Source organism: Salmo salar, chromosome ssa21 (genome assembly GCF_905237065.1).
Source record: "Salmo salar chromosome ssa21, Ssal_v3.1, whole genome shotgun sequence".
NCBI lineage: Eukaryota > Metazoa > Chordata > Actinopteri > Salmoniformes > Salmonidae > Salmo > Salmo salar.
Genome location: NC_059462.1, coordinates 30,627,277 through 30,648,343, shown reverse-complemented (window position 1 = coordinate 30,648,343; position 21,067 = coordinate 30,627,277). Strand labels below are relative to the sequence as shown.

General features: G+C 44.3%; 1 protein-coding gene across 4 annotated transcripts in view; it reads right to left on the bottom strand.

The window, feature by feature from the left end:
- Positions 1 to 21,067, bottom strand: part of LOC106582068 (exportin-4) — a 43,572-nt gene that overhangs the window by 6,545 nt on the left and 15,960 nt on the right. For all 4 annotated transcript variants that reach the window (XM_014164780.2, XM_014164781.2, XM_014164782.2 and 1 more), the window contains 10 exons: positions 19,466 to 19,578; positions 15,817 to 15,974; positions 14,859 to 15,033; positions 14,534 to 14,710; positions 14,124 to 14,266; positions 10,705 to 10,850; positions 6,578 to 6,755; positions 5,086 to 5,245; positions 1,385 to 1,554; positions 1,018 to 1,192 (listed from right to left, as the gene is read on the bottom strand). In XM_014164780.2, coding sequence (XP_014020255.1) covers positions 1,018 to 1,192; positions 1,385 to 1,554; positions 5,086 to 5,245; positions 6,578 to 6,755; positions 10,705 to 10,850; positions 14,124 to 14,266; positions 14,534 to 14,710; positions 14,859 to 15,033; positions 15,817 to 15,974; positions 19,466 to 19,578 — 1,595 coding nt within the window. The remainder of the gene's footprint in view (positions 1 to 1,017; positions 1,193 to 1,384; positions 1,555 to 5,085; positions 5,246 to 6,577; positions 6,756 to 10,704; positions 10,851 to 14,123; positions 14,267 to 14,533; positions 14,711 to 14,858; positions 15,034 to 15,816; positions 15,975 to 19,465; positions 19,579 to 21,067) is intronic.

Here is a 21,067-nt window from a genome sequence, read left to right as displayed (position 1 = left end):
AAGCTTGTGGAAGGCTAGCCGAAACATTTCGCCCAAGTTAAACAATGCTACCAAATACTAATTCAGTGTATGTAAACATCTGACCCACTGGGAATGTGATGAAAGAAATAAAAGCTGAAATAAATCATTCTCATTACTATTATTCTGACATTTCACATTCTTAAAATAAAGTGGTGATCCTAACTGACCTAAAACAGGGAATTTTTACTAGGATTAAATGTCAGGAATTGTGAAAAACGGAGTTTAAATGTATTTGGCTAAGGTGTATGTAAACTTCCGACTTCAGCTGTAATTACAAATTGACCGCAAGAAGCCCAAACAGAGATGAATTTCAAACCTTGCTTACATTTGTATACAATCACATATCTCTTGTGTGGGAATACTTTGGAACAGATTTCCAACATTTAAAAAAAATCACTTGGAGCTGTTTTTAGTCTACGTAAAAAATTACAAATTTGGGGGCTCAGAAAACATGGGGGGCCAAATGAAATCACCCGCGGGCCAAATTCGTCCAGCGGGCCACCAGTTGGTTAACCTTGCCCTAATGGCATATCTAGAACCAGAATACAAGATGCCATGTTGAAAAACTGTCGGCCCTGATGAAGAAATATTACAATTTTTGCGCTGCAAGTACAAAGCTTGAGCTCTCAAACACGATACATGGCATTAACAACATTACTTCAACAAGCCATCACATTGATGAGATGTGGGACATGAAGTACCTACTGACAACATGGAGGCACACAACAGAACGTAAAACATCATTAATTAATACCATCGTTGCTGAGTGTGTGGGGACAGCAGTAAGGTGAGCACTGTTTGGTAGGGTTTCCAAGAGTTACCAAGGACACAAAATCCAAATTGGCAGATTGTAAAAATTCATGAAAACAATGTATTTCTGGTCTTAATTTAAATGTAAAGTTAGGCTTAAGGTTATCAGTATGGTTAGGTTTAAAATCAATTGAAATAAGATTAAATTTTAGAAAAAGGTAGGCTTTGTGGTCTTTGGGGTTCTACCTCGGTCCAGTATTGCTGCTTGGTGTCTGAGTCCATGTGTGCGAAGCCCCCCAGAACCAGGGCCTTCATCAGGGTCCTTTGTACTGAGCTGGACAGCAGGTCCAGGGGAGGGCTGCGGCTGGCAAACTGCTTTGCTAAGTTCCACCAGTTCTCACACTGCACCACTATGTTGGCCCTGAGAGAGGAGGGATGGAGAAAGGTTTGTTGGCATGTGATAATCATTGGCGAGATACATTTTCTCTTTTCTTATCTACTATCACTCCACCACAAGGGGTAGTTGTTTCAAGCACCAAAGTTTGGGCTTATTTGCTAACTAGATGTTTGTTTGTGCATTGTTCAAGTTGGGATACATAAGTCAGTGTCGAACCTCTCCCTCTTCTCCACCAGACAGACCAGTAGCTCCACCGTGTCGTTAGCCAGTTCAGGTTCAGAGCTCCACACAGACAGGTTGTTGATCACTTTCTCCAGCAGGTATCCCACAATCCACTGGGCCCCCTCCGTGTCAGCCCCGAATGCAGTGCTCAGAGGTATACTGATCTGAAGGAGGGATGAAAAGAGTGAGAAAGATAGGTGTGAAATGGTTTGAGGGACAGGTGTGAAATGGTTTGAGGGACAGATGAAAATCACTGCAACACTTGAACAGATCACATCATAAATAGCCATGGCAGCTGATGTCAGTGAACTGGCTGCACGGTCCAGTCCAGTGGTATACTGCACTGCTCCACACCATGCCACAACCCACAGCGAACCCGGTTTTACAAGACACACTTCCAGAGAGTACACTGGGGTTAAGGTGAAATTACACTGGTGGTGTAAACATAACAGAACTCTACAAGGAGGGCTTTAGAGGGCTACTTTAAGAACACTTATGAGAGCTCTCAGAGCTTAGCTACTGTAGACAGTGATGGAGGACAATCCCTGGCATTTCAAGTCATCTGTCAAATCCATGCCAAGTCCATTACCATGCCAGTGTTATTGTTTTATTTAAACTTTGTTTAACTAGGCAAGTCAGTAAAGAACAAACTCCTATTTACAATAATAGCCTAGGAACAGTGGGTTAACTGCCTTGTTCAGGGTCAGAACCACAGATTTTTACCTTGTCAGCTTTGGGATTCGATCGAGCAACCTTCCGGTTACTGGCCCAACGCTCTAACCACTAGGCTACCTGCTGCACCATGTTATAGGGCCTTCACACTCAGAGGGTTGGAGTGAGAAGTGTTATTATGGACGACCACATTAAGACAAAATCAGACAGTGGTGTCTGGTGTATGGGGTGCGAACGTTTCAACAAAATTGTGATCCTTAACGTTAAGGAAAAAAAATCCCTTCCGTTCAAAAGTTTAGGGTTACTTAGAAATGTCCTCGTTTTTGAAAGAAAAGCAAATTTTTCATCCATAAAAATATCAAATTGATCAGAAACACAGTGTAGACATTGTTAATGTTGTAAATGACTATTGTAGCTGGAAACGGCAGATTTTTTATGGAATATCTACATTGGCGTACAGAGGCCATTTATCAGCAACCACCACTCCTGTGTTCCAATGGCACATTGTGTTAGCTAATCCAAGTTTATCATTTTAAAAGGCTAATTGATCATTAGAAAACCCTTTTGCAATAATGTTAGCACAGCTGAAAACTGTTGTTCTGATTAAAGAAGCAATAAAACTGGCCTTCTTTAGACTTGTTGAGTATCCGGAGCATCAGCATTTGTGGGTTCGATTACAGGCTCAAAATGGCCAGAAACAAAGAACTTTCTTCTGAAACTCGTCAGTCTATTCTTGTTCTGAGAAATGAAGGCTAATCCATGCGAGAAATTGCCAAGAACCTGAAGATCTCGTACAACGCTGTGTACTACTCCCTTCACAGAACAGCGCAAACTGGCTCTAACCAGAATATAAAGAGTGGGAGGCCCCGGTGCACAACTGTCTAGTTTGAGAAACAGACGCTTCACAAGTCCTCATCTGGCAGCTTCATTAAATAGTACCCGCAAAACACCAGTCTCAACGTCAACAGTGCAGAGGCGACTCCGGGATGCTGGCCTTCTAGGCAGAGTTGCAAAGAAAAAGCCATATCTCAGACTGGCCAATAAAAATAAAGGATTAAGATGGGCAAAAGAACAGACGTTCGACGGAGCAAGACTGGAAAAAAGTGTTATGGACAGACCAATCTAAGTTTGAGGTGTTCGGATCACAAAGAAGAACATTCGTGAGACGCAGAACAAATGAAAAGATGCAGGACTGCTTGACGCCATCTGTCAAGCATGGTGGAGGCAATGTGATGGCCTGGAGGTGATTTGATGGTGGTAAAGTGGGAGATTTGTACAGGGTAAAATGGATCTTGAAGGAGGAAGGCTATCACTCCATTTTGCAACGCCATGCCATACCCTGTGGACGGCGCTTAATTGGAGCCAATTTCCTCCTACAACAGGACAATGACCCAAAGCACAGCTCCAAACTATGCAATAACTATTTAAGGAAGAAGCAGTCAGCTGGTATTCTGTCTATAATGGAGTGGCCAGCACAGTCACCGGACCTCAACCCTATTGAGCAGTTGTGGGAGCAGCTTGACCGTATGGTACGTAGGAAGTGCCCATCAAGCTAATCCAACTTGTGGGAGGTGCTTCAGGAAGCAAGGGGTGAAATCTCTTCAAATTACCTCAACAAATTGACAACTAGAATTCCAAAGGTCTGCAAGGCTGTAATTGCTGCAAATGGAATATTATTTGACGAAAGCAAAGTTTGAAGGACACAATTATTAAAAATCATTATTTATAACCTTGTCAAAGTCTTGACTATTTCCTATTCATTTTGCAACTCATTTAATGAAAAACAAGGACATTTCTAAGTGACCCCAAACTTTTTAACGGTAGAGTATATTTTTTTTTATTACAAAATGTAATTCACAGTGCAGTTATCACAAAACTACCACTAACAGGTACCGATCATCATCATAAAGTGAAAATAAAAATGTTACAAATACCTAATGAAACAATCCTGTAACGTTAGGAGTGAAAAAAACTACTTTTATTTTATTTAGTTTTTTATTTAACCTTTATTTAACTAGGCAAGTCAGTTAAGAACAAATTCTTATTTACAATGACTGCCTACACCGGCCAAACCCGGACAACGCTGGGCCAATTGCTCGCCGACCTATGGGACTCCAATCACGGCCGGTTGTGATACTGCTTGGATTCGAACCAGGGTGTCTGTTGTGATGCCTCTAGCATTGAGAATTTACCACAAGTTGTAGAAACAGCTCAAGGATGATCAATGGAAACAGGATGCACTGGAGCTCAATTTTGAGTCTCATAGCAAAGGGTCTGAATACTTATGTAAATAAGGTATCTGTTTTAAACTTTTTCTAAATTTGCAAACATTTCTAACCCTGTTTTCACTGTCATTATTGATTATTGTTTGTAGATTGAGGGGAAAAAACTGTTTCATCCATTTTAGAATAAGGCTGTAACGTAACAAAATGTGGATAAAGTCAACGGGTCTGAATACTTTCCGAATGCACTGTATTTATCATCTCATCTGATTACATAGTATCTCTGTCTTGACTGCCTCAAACTGAGATAAGCAGCTAGCTAATGTCAGCTAGGCTAATTGAGACTACATAACTTTTTCCCCTTCTGAATCCTACAGTAAATAACAACAAATCCATTCAAATTATTACTAACGGCTGGCTCTTGGTGTTGTAGCCGGTCCTTCTCATTTAACTTTTAGTTCTGTAATTTTAATTCCATCTTCCATTGATTAGCCTAGAATATCCTAATAACTTGTCACTTGGAGGCTTTTGCTCTATGACTGTAGCCAAGTGCCGGTTTGATGACTTGTGATTGGACGACAACGAGCTACACGCGCTACTCTCCTGAAAAGCACCAGCAGCATAAATAAGGTATTCTCTGTCAGCGGGAAGCACGATGTAGACCATCTGCATTGTGAATTCACATGGAACTGTGTGAATTTGTCTTATTGTTTTAACGGAAAACCGTTTTAAGAAATGGCAGTTTAAACGTTAAGATTCTTTTCTCCATTTGTCACATCCCTAGTCTGGTGGTAGTTGTACCTGTCCGTAGAGTTTCTCGTCCACCAGTAGGTAAGTCTTAGCCCAGCGTTTGAGGAACCAGACAATGTCCTTCCCCATCTGAGGGCTGAGCAGCTCTGTCAGACTGGCCCTGGTGGCCCTGGACTCTACCTCTGACGTCCTCAACACCGCTGACAACAACCTGAGAGAGGGGACAGGGAGAGTGAAGGAATGATAGAGGTTAAAGAGAAAGAAATGGCAAAAGAGAGAGAGGAGGAAAAAGAGGTGGATAAATTGTAATAAGAAGCCAATGCCAGGATGAGCAAGAGGGGAGGGGAAGAACAAAAGAAAGAAGTGGGGATTTAGTCTGTTCATTTCAGTAACTCCTACAACAAATGACCACGTTGACACACACAACAAATGACCACACACACGTGACAAAGTCCAGAGAGATTGAGGGCTTAGTGCAGCTTAGTGTTCTGTATGTAAGAGATGGGCCTCAGTACGTGCCCACACAGCATGACTGCACTGTTTCACATTGTTTGCAAAAATAAAAGCCCATTGACATTAACAGAGCCGGGGTCGCACGGTGTTATTAGGAAATCCGATGCCCGGCCTCTTGCCTTTCCATTCCTCTGTCCCTGTGCCCCCTCGCCCCCACAAAGAACAATCCAGAGCCCACTATCACGACCCCCACCACCTCAAATTCCCTATATGATTGCCCATGTAACCCCCGACCCCAAAAGCACGCGTGCAGACACGCACACACTACCCCAGCCCCCTACTAGTCTTAGCAGCACCCGGCCCTGCCTTAAATGAATGTTGGGGAGTGGTGGTCTGGGGCTGGGAGGGCTGGTGCTGGGGCTGCTCTAAGGCTGGCTAGGCCGCTACGCCATCATGTGTGTGTCCAAGATCCTGTTTGTGTGTGTGTGTGTGTGTGTGTGTGTGTGTGTGTGAGCGGCTGGCATGGCTGGGTCTGTGCCAGGGCATTCCCCCTCTGTGGCGCTGGCACCACACCCAAATGCGTGCACACACATGGCTCATTGGCCCTGCACTGTACGTAATATTTCCCCTACCATTGTATTGTACTGGTGGTGCGAGGAACCAATACCTAGATCTGTTGCCGCCTAAAAAAGCCTTCTGTTGGCTTCAATGGACAGTTTCTGTGCCAGATGGCCTGTGTAGTGCTATGTGGACCTTTGTGCCCCGCCTAGAAAATACTATAAGGAAAAAGCTGCTGCCATGCCACGGGACAGTAGGTTTTTACAAGGCACACTCCGGACAGACAGCGCACTGGTGTGAACGTGACAGAGCACAATGAGGGGAGACTGTCCATGCTGTTCATTAGATCACTGACTGAGACAGTGCGTTTTAGACCCATTAGTTGATGGATTTATAGCGGAGATGAGCAACTCTGGTCCACTGGCCTGAGTGTCTGTAGGTTTTAGTCATTCCTTTCAAACCAGCCATCCAATTTAGATCTGGGAATTTGATACGAAACTAGGTGTTTGCAATTAAGTAGTCCCTCCCTTACCTGATGACGGAGTCTGTCCTGTTGCATCCTGGGATAGAGGAGGCCTTCTCTCCAGGGGAGCCCAGTATCTGCAGGGTGGTGTTGATGTCTACCTCAGTAGAGTGGTTGATAGAATACTCCATCACCTCAGCCGGGATCAGAGGAGTCTCACCCTGAGGGTCATCTGCCAGGAGGTAGCCTGGAACACATACACACACACACACACACAAATCATTTGCATTCACAATTACAACTAGGACTCGCACTTACCAGAAACAATCTGTTATGGAGGCACTTTCAGAAGAAAACATTCTCAAACAGAGCAAACATCATGCTCACTGCAGTGAAGCGGTCCACTAATAAATTACTACCAATGCCATTCTTTATCAGTTGCTAGGATACCCTAGAAAACTCTGAGCACACTAAGAGAGAACCAACTAGGGGTGCAAATTGAGTTACGCACTGAAGGGGAATTCTGTAGCCAATGGGAATGCTAAAATGTACTATACATCAAAGCAGTTGCACAACTGGTGGCCTGGCCCTCCACGAACCAACATTCCTGCCATGCACCAATACACCAGCGCAGCCTGCCTCCCAGCCTAAATTTAGTCCCTAAAAACAACTAAGGAGATCTAAGGACATAGTCTATGCCCCCCAGAGTGCAGTTATGGTGCATTAGCATAAAATGAAACCTAAAACGGACTGAATGCTAAAAAGATTTGTTACACAATAAATCCATGCATAAAACAACAAGGGACCACTGATACAGTGGTCCCTTGTTGTTTTATGCATGGATTTATTGTGTAACAAATAAATATATATATATATTTATTTGTTACACAATAAATCCATGAGATTAGGAGTGTGCTCCTAATCTCAGCTCGTTACCTGTATAAAAGACACCTGGGAGCTAGAAATCTTCCTGATTGAGAGGGGGTCAAATACTTATTTCCCTCATTAAAATGCAAATCAATTTATAACATTTTTGACATGCGTTTTTCTGGATATTTTTGTTGTTATTCTGTCTCTCACTGTTCAAATAAACCTACCATTAAAATTATAGACTGATCCTTTCTTTGTCAGTGGGCAAACGTACAAAATCAGCAGGGGATCAAATACGTTTTTTCCCCCACTGTATACATATATATATCATCCGGAAACACAATGTCAACTTTCACTATGCGGATGACACACAGCTAGCTGTACATTTCGATGAAACATGGTGAAGCCCCAAAATTCCCTACCCTGGAAGCCTGTGTTTCAGACATAAGGATGGGGCGGGAGAGGTCGCCTAGTGTTTAGAGCGTTGGGCCAGTAACAAAAAGGTTGCTCGATCGAATCCCCGAGCTGACAAGGTAAAAAAAATCTGTCGTTGTGCCCATGAACAAGGCAGTTAACCCACTGTTCCTAGGCCATCATTGTAAATAAGAATTTGTTCTTAACTGACTTGCCTAGTTAACTAACCTCCAAACGAGCTTCAATGCCATACAACACTCCTTCCGTGGCCTCCAACTGCTCTTAAACGCTAGTAAAACTAAATGCTTTTCAACCGTTCGCTGCCCGCACCTGCCCGCCCGACTAGCATCACTACTCTGGACGGTTCTGACTTAGAATATGTGGACAACTACAAATACCTAGGTGTCTGGCTAGACTGTAAACTCTCCTTCCAGACTCATATTAAACATCTCCAAAATGAAATCCAGAATCAGCTTCCTATTTCGCAACAAAGCCTCCTTCACTCACGAAGCCAAACATACCCTCGTAAAACTGACTATCCTACCGATCCTCGACATCCGTGATGTCATTTACAAAATAGCCTCCAACACTCAACTCAACAAACTGGATGCAGTCTATCACAGTCCCATCCGTTTTGTCACCAAAGCCCCATATACCACCCACCACTGCGACCTGAATGCTCTCGTTGGCTGGCCCTCGCTACATATTCGTCGCCAGACACACTGGCTCCATGTCATCTATAAGTCTTTAATAGGTAAAACTCCGCCTTATCTCAGCTCACTGGTCACCGTAACACCCACCCGTAGCACACGCTCCAGCAGGTATATCTCACTGGTCATCCCCAAAGCCAACACCTCATTTGGTCGCCTTTCCTTCCAGTTCTCTGCTGCCAATGACTGGAACGAATTGCAAAAATCACTGAAGCTGGAGACTTATATTTCCCTCACTAACTTTAAACATCAGCTATCTGAGCAGCTAACCGATCACTGCAGCTGTACATAGCCCATCTGTAAATAGCCCACCCAATCTACCTACTCATCCCCATAGTTATTTACTTTTCTGCTCTTTTGCACACCAGTATTGTATTTCTACTTGCACATCAATCACTCCAGTGTTAATTTGCTAAATTGTAATTACGTCGCTACTATGGCCTATTTATTGCCTTACCTCCTCACACCATTTGCACACTGTATATAGACTTTCTTTTTTTCTATTGTGTTATTGACTGTATGCTTGTTTATTCCATGTGTAACTCTGTGTTGTTGTTTGTTGCCTTGCTTTGCTTTATCTTGGCCAGGTCGCAGTGTGTGAAATAAATAAGGTGAAATAAAAAAATGTAATAAGAAAATAATCTTGATGGTGTCGTCTCAAATAAAACTGAAGGACCTCGGCGTTACTCGGGACCCTGAGCTCTCTTTTGACAAACATATCAAGAATATTGCAAAAAATCTGAAACGTTTTGTCCCAAAATTATGCAGAAAAGCTAATCCATGCTTTTGTCACTTCTAGATTAGACTAGTGCAATGCTCCTACCTAATCTCTCTGATATGGTCCTGCTGTACGTACCTATGCGTTCGCTACGGTCACAAGACTCAGGCCTCCTTATTGTCCTTAGAATTTCTAAGCAAGCAGCTGGAGGCAGGGCTTTCTCCTTTAGAGCTCCATTTTTATGTAATGGTCTGCCTATCCATGTGAGAGACGCAGATTCTGTCTCAACCATTAAGTCTTTACTGATGACTCGTCACTTCAATAGGTCCTATGATTGAGTGTAGTCAGGCCCAGGGGTGCGAAGGTGAACGGCAAGGCACTGGAGCGACAAACCACCCTTGCTGTCTCTTCTTTGCTGGCTCCCCTGTCTCCACTTGGATCTCTGCCTCTGACCCTATTACGGGGAGTGACTCACTAGTGCCATTCCATACTGTCCCTAGAAGGGGTGCGTTACTTGAGTCACATGGGATCTTCCCGTCCGGTTTTGTGCCCCATCGGGCTTGTGTGGTGGAGGAGATCTTCGTGGGCTATACTCAGCTTTGTCTCAGGGTAGTAAATTGGTGGTCTGTTGATATCCGTCTAGTGGTGTGGGGACTGTGCTTTGGCAAAGTGGGTGGGGTTATGTCCTGCCTGGTTGGCCCTGTCCGGGGGTATCGTCGGACGGGGCCACAGTGTCCTGACCCCACCCGTCTCAGCCTCCAGTATCTATGCTGCAATATCTCCCTCTCACCCAGAGGACCTGGGCCCTATGACCATGCCTCAGGACTACCTGGCCTGATGACTCCTTGCTATCCCCAGTCCACCTGGTCGTGCTGCTGCTCTAGTTTCAACTGTTCTGCCTGCGGCTATGGAACCCTGACCTGTTCACCGGATGTGCTACCTTGTCCCGGACCTGCTGTTTTCGACACGCTCTCTTTCTACCGCACCTGCTGTCTCTAACTCTGAATGCTCAGCTATGAAAAGCCAACTGACATTTACTCCTGAGGTGTTGACCTGTTGCACCCTCTACAACCACTATGGTTTTATTTGACCCTGTTGGTCATCTATGAACGTTTGAACATCTTGAAGAACAATCTGGCCTTAATGCATGTACTCTTATAATCTCCACCCGGCACAGCCAGAAGAGGACTGGCCACCCCTCAGAGCCTGGTTCCACTCTAGGTTTCTTCCTAGGTTCCTGCCTTTCTAAGGAGTTTTTCCTAGCCTCCATGCTTCTACATCTGCATTGCTTGGTGTTTGGGGTTTTAGGCTGGGGTTTTGTATAGCACTGTGACATCTGCTGATGTAAAAAAGGCTTTATAAATACATTATGATTGATTGATTGATTGTGCCTTATGTTGGGAATCGTGCCTTATAATTAAACAAAAAAATATATTTTCTGAGTGGACTATTCTGAGTAAATATGATCCCAGTAATCCACTGACCTGAGACCAGTATGAGCCAGTGGATGTCTTCGTAGAGGTCGTCCAGGACCTTGCGGTCCACTGATCCGGGGTTAGACGAGTTCATGAGGTGCTGCTGGGTCCTCTGGAGCTGGCCGTGGAGCCGCGTCACCCGCTCCTCCAACAGACTGACCACACACACACAGGTCAGAATCATGTTTACACAGCTAGGGGATAGTCTAATAGCAAGAGGTGTGTGTGGAGTTTTCAACCAATTTGTGGAGTGATTGAAAAACTAGTTTTAATGACTTCAACCTAAGTGTATGTAAACCTCAGACTTCAACTGTACATATACATACATTTATACAGTTGAAGTCGGAAGTTTACATACACTTAGGCTGGAGTCATTAAAACTCATTTTTCAACCACTCCACAAATTTCTTGTTAACCTGTTGGGGCTAGGGGGCAGTATTTGCACGGCCAGATAAAAAAACGTACCCGATTTAAACTGGTTACTACTCTTGCCCAGAAACGAGAATATGCATATAATAGATAGTAGATTTGGATAGAAAACTCTAAAGTTTCTAAAACTGTTTGAATGGTGTCTGTGTATAACAGAACTCATATGGCAGGCCAAAACCTGGGAAGATTTCATACAGGAAGTGCCCTGTCTGACAATTTGTTGTCCTTCTGTTGCATCTCTATCAAAAATACAGCATCTCTGCTATAACGTGACATTTTCTAAGGCTTTCATTGGCTCTCAGAAGGCGCCAGAAAGTGGAATGGGGTGTCTGCTGTCTCTGGGCGAAGAACAGCAGGAGAATTTGTGAGTGGTCAGCCTGGGGACAGTGAGACTGAGAGGCGCGTTCACGAGAATTCTCCATTTTTTTCTTTCAGCCTTTGAATGAATACAACGTCGCCCGGTTGGAATATTATCGCTATTTTATGAGAAAAATTGTATAAAAATTGATTTTAAACAGCGTTTGACATGCTTCGAAGTACAGTAATGGAATATTTTGACATTTTCTGTCACGAAATGCGCTCGCGCATCACCCTTCGGATAGTGACCTGAATGCACGAACAAAACGGAGCTATTTGAATATAACTTTGGATTATTTGGAACCAAAACATTTGTTGTTGAAGTAGAAGTCCTGGGAGTGCATTCTGACAAAGAACAGCAAAGGTAATCCAATTTTTCTAATAGTATTTCTGAGTTTGGTGAGCCCCAAACTTGGTGGGTGTCAAAATAGCTAGCCGTGATGGCTGGGCTATGTACTCAGAATATTGCAAAATGTGCTTTCGCCGAAAAGCTATTTTAAAATCTGACACCGCGATTGCATAAAGGAGTTCTGTATCTATAATTCTTAAAATAATTATGTATTTTGTGAACGTTTATCATGAGTAATTTAGTAAATTCACTGGATGTTTGCGGTGGGTATGCTAGTTCTGAACATCACTAGCTAATGTAAAAAGCTGTTTTTTGATATAAATATGAACTTGATTGAACAAAACGCATGTATATCATAATGTCCTAGGAGTGTCATCTGATGAAGATCATCAAAGGTTAGTGCTGCATTTAGCTGTGGTTTTGGTTTTTGTGACAAATATGCTTGCTTTGAAAATGGCTGTGTGATTATTTTTGGCAGGGTACTCTCCTGACATAATCTAATGTTTTGCTTTCGCTGTAAAGCCTTTTTGAAATCGGACAATGTGGTTAGATTAACGAGAGTCTTGTCTTTAAAATGGAGTAAAATAGTCATATGTTTGAGAAATTGAAGTTATAGCATTTTTGAGGTATTTGTATTTCGCTCCACGCGATTCCACTGGCTGCGTCCCACCTCGCCCAGACAGGTTAACAAACTATAGTTTTGGCAAGTCGGTTAGGACATCTACTTTGTGCATGACAAGTAATTTTTTCAACAATTGTATGCAGACAGATTATTTCACTTATAATTCACTGTATCACTATTCCAGTGGGTCAGAAGTTTACGTACACTAAGTTGACTGTGCCTTTAAACAGCTTGGAAAATTCCAGAAAATTATGTCATGGCTTTAGAAGCTTCTGATAAGCTAATTGACATCATTTGAGTCAATTGGAGGTATACATGTGGATGTGTTTCAAGGCCTACCTTCAAACTCAGTGCCTCTGTGCTTGACATCAAGGGAAAATCAAAAGAAATAAGTCAAGACCTCAGAAAGAAATTGTAGACCTCAACAAGTCTGGTTCATCCTTGGGAGAAATTTCCAAACGCCTGAAGGTACCACGTTCATCTGTACAAACAATAGTACGCAAGTATAAACACCATGTGACCACGCAACCGTCATACCGCTCAGGAAGGAGACGCGTTCTGTCTCCTAGAGATGAACGTACTTTGGTGCGAAAAGTACAAATCAATCCCAGAACAACAGCAAAGGACCTTGTGAAGATGCTGGAGGAAACAGGTACAAAAGTATCTATATCCACAGTAAAACGAGTTCTATATCGACATAACCTGAGAGGCCACTCAGCAAGGAAGAAGCCACTGCTCCAAAACCGCCATAAAAAAGCCAGACTATGGTTTGCAACTGCACATGGGGACAAAGATCGTACTTTTTGGAGAAATATCGTCTGGTCTGATGAAACAAAAATAGAATTGTTTGGTCATAATGACCATCGTTATGTTTGGAGGAAAAAGGGGGAGGCTTGCAAGCCGAAGAACACCATCCCAACCGTGAACCACGGGGGTGGCAGCATCATGTTGTGGGGGTGCTTTGCTGCAGGAGGGACTGGTGCACTTCACAAAGTAGATGGCATCATGAGGATGGAAAATTATGTGGATATATTGAAGCAACATCTCAAGACATCAGTCAGGAAGTTAAAGCTTAGTCGCAAGTAGGTCTTCCAAATGGACAATGACCCCAAGCATACTTCCAAAGTTGTTGCAAAATGGCTTAAGGACAACAAAGTCAAGGTATTGGAGTGGCCATCACAAAGCCCTGACCTCAATCCTATAGAACATTTGTGGGCAGAACTGAAAAAGCATGTGCGAGCAAGAAGGCCTACAAACCTGACTCAGTTACACCAGCTCTGTCAGGAGTAATGGGCCAAAATTCACCCAACTTATTGTGGGAAGCTTGTGGAAGGCTACCCGAAACGTTTGACCCAAGTTAAACAATTTAAAGGCAATGCTACCAAATACTAATTGAGTGTATGTAAACTTCTGACCCATTGGGAATGTGATGACAGAAATAAAAGCTGAAATAAATCATTCTCTCTCCTATTATTATGACATTTCACATTCTTAAAATAAAGTGGTAATTCAAACTGACCTAAGACAGGGTATTTTTATTAGGATTCGATGTCAGGAATTGTGAAAAACTGAGTTTAAATGCATTTGGCTAAGGTGTATGTAAACTTCCGACTTCAACTGTAAATATACACATTCATACACACACACATATACACACGTCCGTATGTATACCTGGTCAGTAGGGGGATACAGTGGTTGGCTGCTATGCGTCCTAACATGCCGATGCTGGCCAGCTGATCTGAGAACAGCTCTCTGTCATCCTCCTGTAACTCGTTAATCTCATCCTCCTCATGAGATGCCACGCCGTTCACCGTCTGGAGGGAGGGAGGGACCATGACATTAAAGAGGAACCGAGACCAAGGAAGGAGAAGAGTCAGATGAAGACAGAGCGAGGAAGAAAGAAAACAGAAAGAGAATGATGGAATGTATGACAAAGGAGTTAGAAGATGTGGATCATGGTGGATTGACTGTTGAAAGCGCTGACATAGCATTTACCCATAAAAACAATTGACTGACTGCTTATTTGAAACTAGATTGATGTGTGTGTGTGATGAGTGTGTGTGTGTGTGTGTGTGTCTCACCAGGTTGCGGGTGCCGTCAGGTGCAGCCAGGTGACACTGGATGTAGGAGTTGAAGACCTGAACAGCGGGCTGGACGAAGCAGCCGCGGGGGAAATGTTCATCATCCTGAACCAGGGTCAGCCATGACTCTAACAGCTTGTCATACGCCTCCATGTATACCATGTCATCCTTATCCAGCTAGAAGGGTGAGAGAAAAAGAGGGCGAGAGAAGGGAGGAGAGTAGAGAGACTCATTGAATGTGCGTTTTCAACGCAACAGAATGAAAAATAAAAGAATGGAGCAACTATGGAATGTTCCTGCAGTAAGGATTGAGTGTAATGCTGACCACTTCCTCCAGGGCGGCGCTGCGTCCAAAAGAGCAGGTGAGGAGGGTGAGACAGTTGATGAAGGAGGTGAAGAGCTCGCTGGGCAGGGCAGTCAGGATGACACGGGGAAATGTGCTGATCAGGTTGGAGATGATGTTAGAGATACCTACTGCCTCAGAGTCCTCGATCTCTATCCTGGGGGAGGGACACAAACAAAACACAACCATAGAGGAATGTTGGCCAATTTCATTCAAAATCAGACAAATATGAGTAAAAAAAATTATAAAATGTATTTCAGAAAGATATGTTTGAAACAGGTATGGTATGAAAGCAGACGCAGTGCTGCCCAGTGTGTGAGCACTGAGCAGTACCTATTGCCTGGGTAGGGCCATGTTTCCACAGCCCCAGTTAGAGTACTGTCTTGAGGCCTGCTTGCCGTAGCTAGCCTACTGCCTAGAACAGTGCGGCTCGCTAAACCTTATCTGATAGATTTCAATAGCAAGCAGAACTGTTCAACCACTGCAGATTGGCCATCCTGCCCGCATGGTTTTCCGATGATGCAACTGGAAAAAAGCTCCAGGAATAGGTGATTACGGAGAGAGTGAGCGGGCAAGCGAGCCCCTAACTCACTGCGCCTACTGAGTCACGAGTTCCGAGCACAAGTGTGGGTGTGTGTGTGTTTTATTTATACATTCGAGCAGAGCCCTGTTGATTCAGATAAGTACTACTTCAACTGAGAGGACACACAAGTCGATTACATACAAATCACATTTTTCATGCTACCAGCCTCCAGTCCAAATAATCCCACTAACACACATACACATACACCCCATCATAATCATCATGCAGTACTGATACAGGCCCAAGTATCAAATTCATTTAGAGCTTCTTGCATGCACAGAGGGCAGCAGTGTTTCTAGCCCTGGATTGGGTCCATTGAAACCAACCAGAATTAGTCTAAGGCTCTGACAGACTCACCCATTGATCATGCTGAGAAGCCCCTCCACCAGGTGGGCCAGGTAGGAGACCTGGGCACTCTCATCAGGGAAGATTGGGCCATGCATGGAAGCCAGCTGGGCCAGGCACTGCAGGGAGTCCTGGGCCATGTCTGAGTCCTCACGGATCTTTATGTGGACCTGAGTGGAGAGGAGCATGGAAGGTTATAATTAAATAGTTGTTCTTTTGAGCAAGGGACACATAATAACATACAAGCTCTTGCCCATGTTAGTTTTAAAGGACAGAGAATATCATTTTTCTGATGACGATTATGATGATTGTGTGAGACCATGAATGTAAAATGAGCAGAGCCGTGAAAGCAGCTGGATGAAAACCTATCCAGGTTATTTTATCTACAAAGACTGGGCTGTAATGGAATAGACACCAAATATGATTTGTACCTCCCGTACAACATTGTGCATCTCAGACAAAGTGACACGGCTCATACACACACCTGACCAGGGCCGGTTATGCCACGGGTACAACTGACAGAGCCACAACTCTCAATGCAGTTTCAGTAGTTTCTGTTTACAACCAGAAAAAGACAGCATTATAAGACAAACTGAAGTGACAGACTCACCGTCTTCTGAAGCAAAGTGAACAGAGAATGAATGCTCAAAATGCCAGCCACTGGACCCAGACACAGTAACTCTGGAAGTCAACACAGACAATACCACTCGATCACAGAGCCAGTCTGAAACTTTCCGAGGCCGTCTCAGTCAAACCCAGAGTCAGTCAGTAGTGAGAGAGAACCTGCATGGTGAATCGGATGCGTAGTGACCGGCAGTGAGGCGGCTTCAGCTCCACTGTGGAGCAACGTGTGCTATCACTGACAGGCAGTGCAATGTGGACGCCTGGCTCTGAACTCTGTCTATTCTCTCGGTCTGCTTTTTCTCCCCCTCTCTTACTGTTATAGACCCTGAAAAAACCCAGGTGCTAGCCACACAATCCCAACGCAACCCCAAACAGCTCCAGAACACTCTCCCCACCTCAAGTCTCCTTTCTTCCTCTGAGAAACTCCTTCTCTCAACCTCCCTGTCTCACTCCCTTTCTGGCTTTCCCTCCCTCCCTCCCCCAGCTGTAGTGGTTGGTTGTCGGCCACTGTGTTCCAAGGACTCTGATGCTAATGTAGCGTAGCAAAGAGATCTCTGCTGCTGGTGAGTGCTGCTGCTGCCCTCTCCAGAGTCTGAAGTCATTCTCTGGAGGAGTGGAGTGGAGGGAAGGAAAGAGGGAGAGAGAGAAAAAGAACGCAAGGCCAAAGGTCGCACACCGCACGCGCTCTAAAAACAGCTGCACCAACGAACATCCGCGCAACGCTAGCTATGCCAATCGCCTCGAGTACGACTATAGTTAGAGACAGGCAGGGGGTAGAGGGGGAATCAAAACAAGACTGGGTACTCCTCTGCGGAGAGAATGAATCTCCTATTTATAGCAGGAGACAAAGCCTGGTGTCTGTTTCCTCAGGGGGATTGAAGGCTCCCCTTTCTGGGTTTTTTTAATTAACTGAGCGCTTCCGTATGATTGTCTCCCTCTCTCTCCTTTTCTCACTCCTTCGTTTGTCAGATTCAGTTACTGTCGCCCAGGGTAGAATCAGCCATCGTCACATCATCATAGGCTCAGCTCTACAGGCGCAGCCCTGATTGGGTTTACTGGGCAAACAGAGCTGGAGTGTACGTGTGAGAATGACAAATTAAAGCCACTCTCACAAGCCAAAACCAACGCAAACCACAAACAAAAACAGTCGTAGACCCAAATTGCAGCTGGTGGGGAAAATGTTAACTTAGAGCTCATTCCGCTAGGTGTCAAAAAAACAGAGGGGATGGATACAATGTATTTTGAGGGTGGCGTCATTCCCATCGCCGATATATCCTCCCCGGCCTAGACCAATGTCTCAGAGTGGAACTGAGAACGCAATTCATTCAAATTACCTCTAACATTTGTTATTTCTTTCAGATCTGTTAGTCACTGAACTGAAGCTTCAACTTTGCAATGTAAAGGACCTAGGTGATTCTATGTACCTGGAGGGAGACCTCTTTCGCTATATTCTGCCCCTCTTCAACCCTCCTAGACCACTTCGCTTCCAGAGTAGGGTCATTTAAAGGGAGATTGACACCTACACAGGGGGGAGATGGACCCCCTCAGGGTCCTTAAGGTATGCGAGGCGGGGGGTGTTAACGGGGCCCCCTAATCTAGGGCCCTATAAAATCTGTCTTATTTTCCCCCAAAATTCTGTTTTCTCCTGGGTTTCCATTTCTACCTGTTTTTACCTCAAAATCATACGTTTCAAATAGAAAAACAACAGAATTGGATGTTCTAAATCCACAACAATGCTTAAACCACATAAGGAGACCACTTTTTAGGTCTGGGGAAAAACAGAAGACATTAGATTTTTTGGGTGTAGTTACCCTTTAATGCAAGTGGGCACCAGCCAGATACCGTTGTTTGGTTAGCTATGTTTCTGTAGCGCTCATGTGATTACAGAATCATGATACAATTTTGCCAGGTAGGCATAGGCTACTGTGTAGTTAACATTTATTTGAGAAGGTTTTTGGGAAAGCCTTTCCATCTACCAGAAGGTTATCATTAGCATCACAGACGCGCACGCGCACACATTCTTGTGTCGTTCCAGAATGTTGCAGGAAAATACAAATCATTGATGCATTTTGTTCATGTCTTATGATTCAAAAAATAAAATGGTTGAATTCCATTTGTCTGGATTCTGTGATCCTGTCCGCAACGCCAATTTTATAGGGCCCTAATAACCCCAGGGTTAGCGTGTAATCCTGCCATCACTCTGTTTGAACTCTGACCCTGGCGGCACGTGTCTGGACGGCCCCCTCCATGGGCCTTCACCCTCACAGCTGAGGATTGAGGAGCAGCAGCTGAGCACCCACCAAAACACACACACACACACACACACACACACACACACACACACACACGACAAACAGTTGCACTACAGCAGTCTTACAATAACAAACACCCCATCTACCACAAATACCACAGAGGGAGGTAAGAGACACTAGCCCTGTTAGACCAATATGCTGGTCAGTGGTCAGACAATACAATAGATCTTCTGGTCTCAAACCACTCCATGAAACGAGAGGGGGTTACACATTTAGAACTTTGCAGAGAAGCTGGACAAAAAAAGGCCATAATACAAAAGATATCTTCCTCTATGGGGCCTCTCAACCTCAGTCATCCAACAACATATCTCATGTCAATTGTAGAAATTGAGAGATGCAGAATAGAGAGAAGCATCCAGTTGGGGATATTGCCTGGAGGAGAAGGGAGCAGTATTTGGCAGAGAGAGCCTGGATGCTGAGGGAGAGTTGACTGATTTGTTCCACACTCAGACACAAACACTTTATAAAAACAAGTTTCACTACCATATCTACACGTCACCTCGGAAAAATACTACTACACTGCAATAAAGATAATTTTTAATACATGCCTCACTATAAAATATGTCATATGTTTCACATGCCTCATAGAATACACAGTTCAAACCCTCCCTCTCCTAATCTGTGGTAAGAACTACAAGAGAAGACAAATGGTCAAAGAACAGTCAGCAGGACACAAGGATATTCTAGCTACAGAGAGACGAAAAGGAGAGAAAGGTAAGACTCACGGTGAAGAAGAGGTCCATGACGCGGGTGTCAAGCAGGGCTTCTCTCCAGGTCTCTGTGGGCTTCAGCATCACGTTCTGGGTGGACTCGAACATGGCGATGTAGTGGCGCCCCAGTGACCCCCAGGTTAAGGCCAACAACATAAGGAACGCTGACTCTCTCACACGGAGTCTCTGTCACTGGAGCCCTCTCTGTCAGTCACAATAGAATCTGGTCCCTCACCCTCTCTTTCTCCTCTCTGAGGTCTGAGTGCAGTGGAAACTTGTGGTTACTAACTCACTAGTTCTCGTTCATCAAGTCTGCCACGCTCTCCCTCCCCGACCCTCTCTCTCACACTCAAGGCTGTCTCTCTCTTTCCTTCACTCTGTCTTTTTCTCTCCCCGTCTGTGCTGAGGCCCAGTGAGGAAACTCCCACAGGAAAGCCAGTCACTGGCACGACCAAGCATTCCACTGGGCAGGACCAACAGTCACTCCCAAACACACCCTACACAATCGTGCTACCGAGACAGGTGCGTTTCTGTGCCCCTCACCCCACAGCAGCCTTGCCTTTTTGGCCATTTAAACAGCCCTGGTCCACCAGAATGCTAAGTGAACACACCGAGAGAGAACGTGTGAGAAGCCTCTTGGGAAGAGTGTTGGAAACAGGGGTATTAACTAGAGCCCAACCACCAGTGTTCATATGTGTGAGAGATTTACCTTACTGACAACCATGTATGTATCAATCAAATAAAAATGTGATTTTGGGGTATATACTCAAGCAATTTGGAATGGATCTTAGATAGAATAATGGATACTCTTCACTTTACGTAGTGTAAAGTAAAGAAGGTCATGTGTCTGTATGAGCATGAATGTACATGCTTGTGGATGGATGGATGGATGGATGTGCTCAGTCAGGTGACTTTTTCCACATATCACCCGTCTCTAATCATCACTGTCCAACCTTCCAGCACCCTCCAGAATAAGCAACAGTACTGTTACCTCGCCTACAGAGACAAAGGAAGGGGAGACGTAGAGACAGAGACCTCCTGCTGGGCTCTAAACCCTGCTGCACTAAAACGGGTCTGGATGACAGGTCAAACATCCAGCAACACTTTTAGAGCGTTGTTTTAGTATCAAACATTTACAGTTGTCCATCAACTGTCTCAATTTACAGTTATCTGTCAACAGCGTTGCAACTCATATGACAACTGTGCCATCTGTAGAAATTAGATGACTGTTTAAGTATCTTAACACTATTGGTGTAAACACACTGTGTTGAGTAGTACTTGAAGTCTATATAGAAGTGCGTTTACTTATAGTGAAAGCCTATATTGAACTCATCTAGGTATTTTCTGTCCAGATGACTTGAGGCCATTGTATTTAGATACTGTACATCGACAGTGGACGTGTTAAGAGTGCAAAGCTATGTTAAGGAGTGATAGGGTTTAAGTGATACATCCTCCACTAAGTCTTGCTTGCAGCCTTGCCATGTGAAATAACACTGGAGGAACGCCCATCACCCCCACCCTCTTCTGCCCTACTGCTCTCCCCAATAGGGTTGGCCCGATAAATGACTAAATCGAATATCGTGATATTTGACATTGACGATATACATCGTGAAGAGC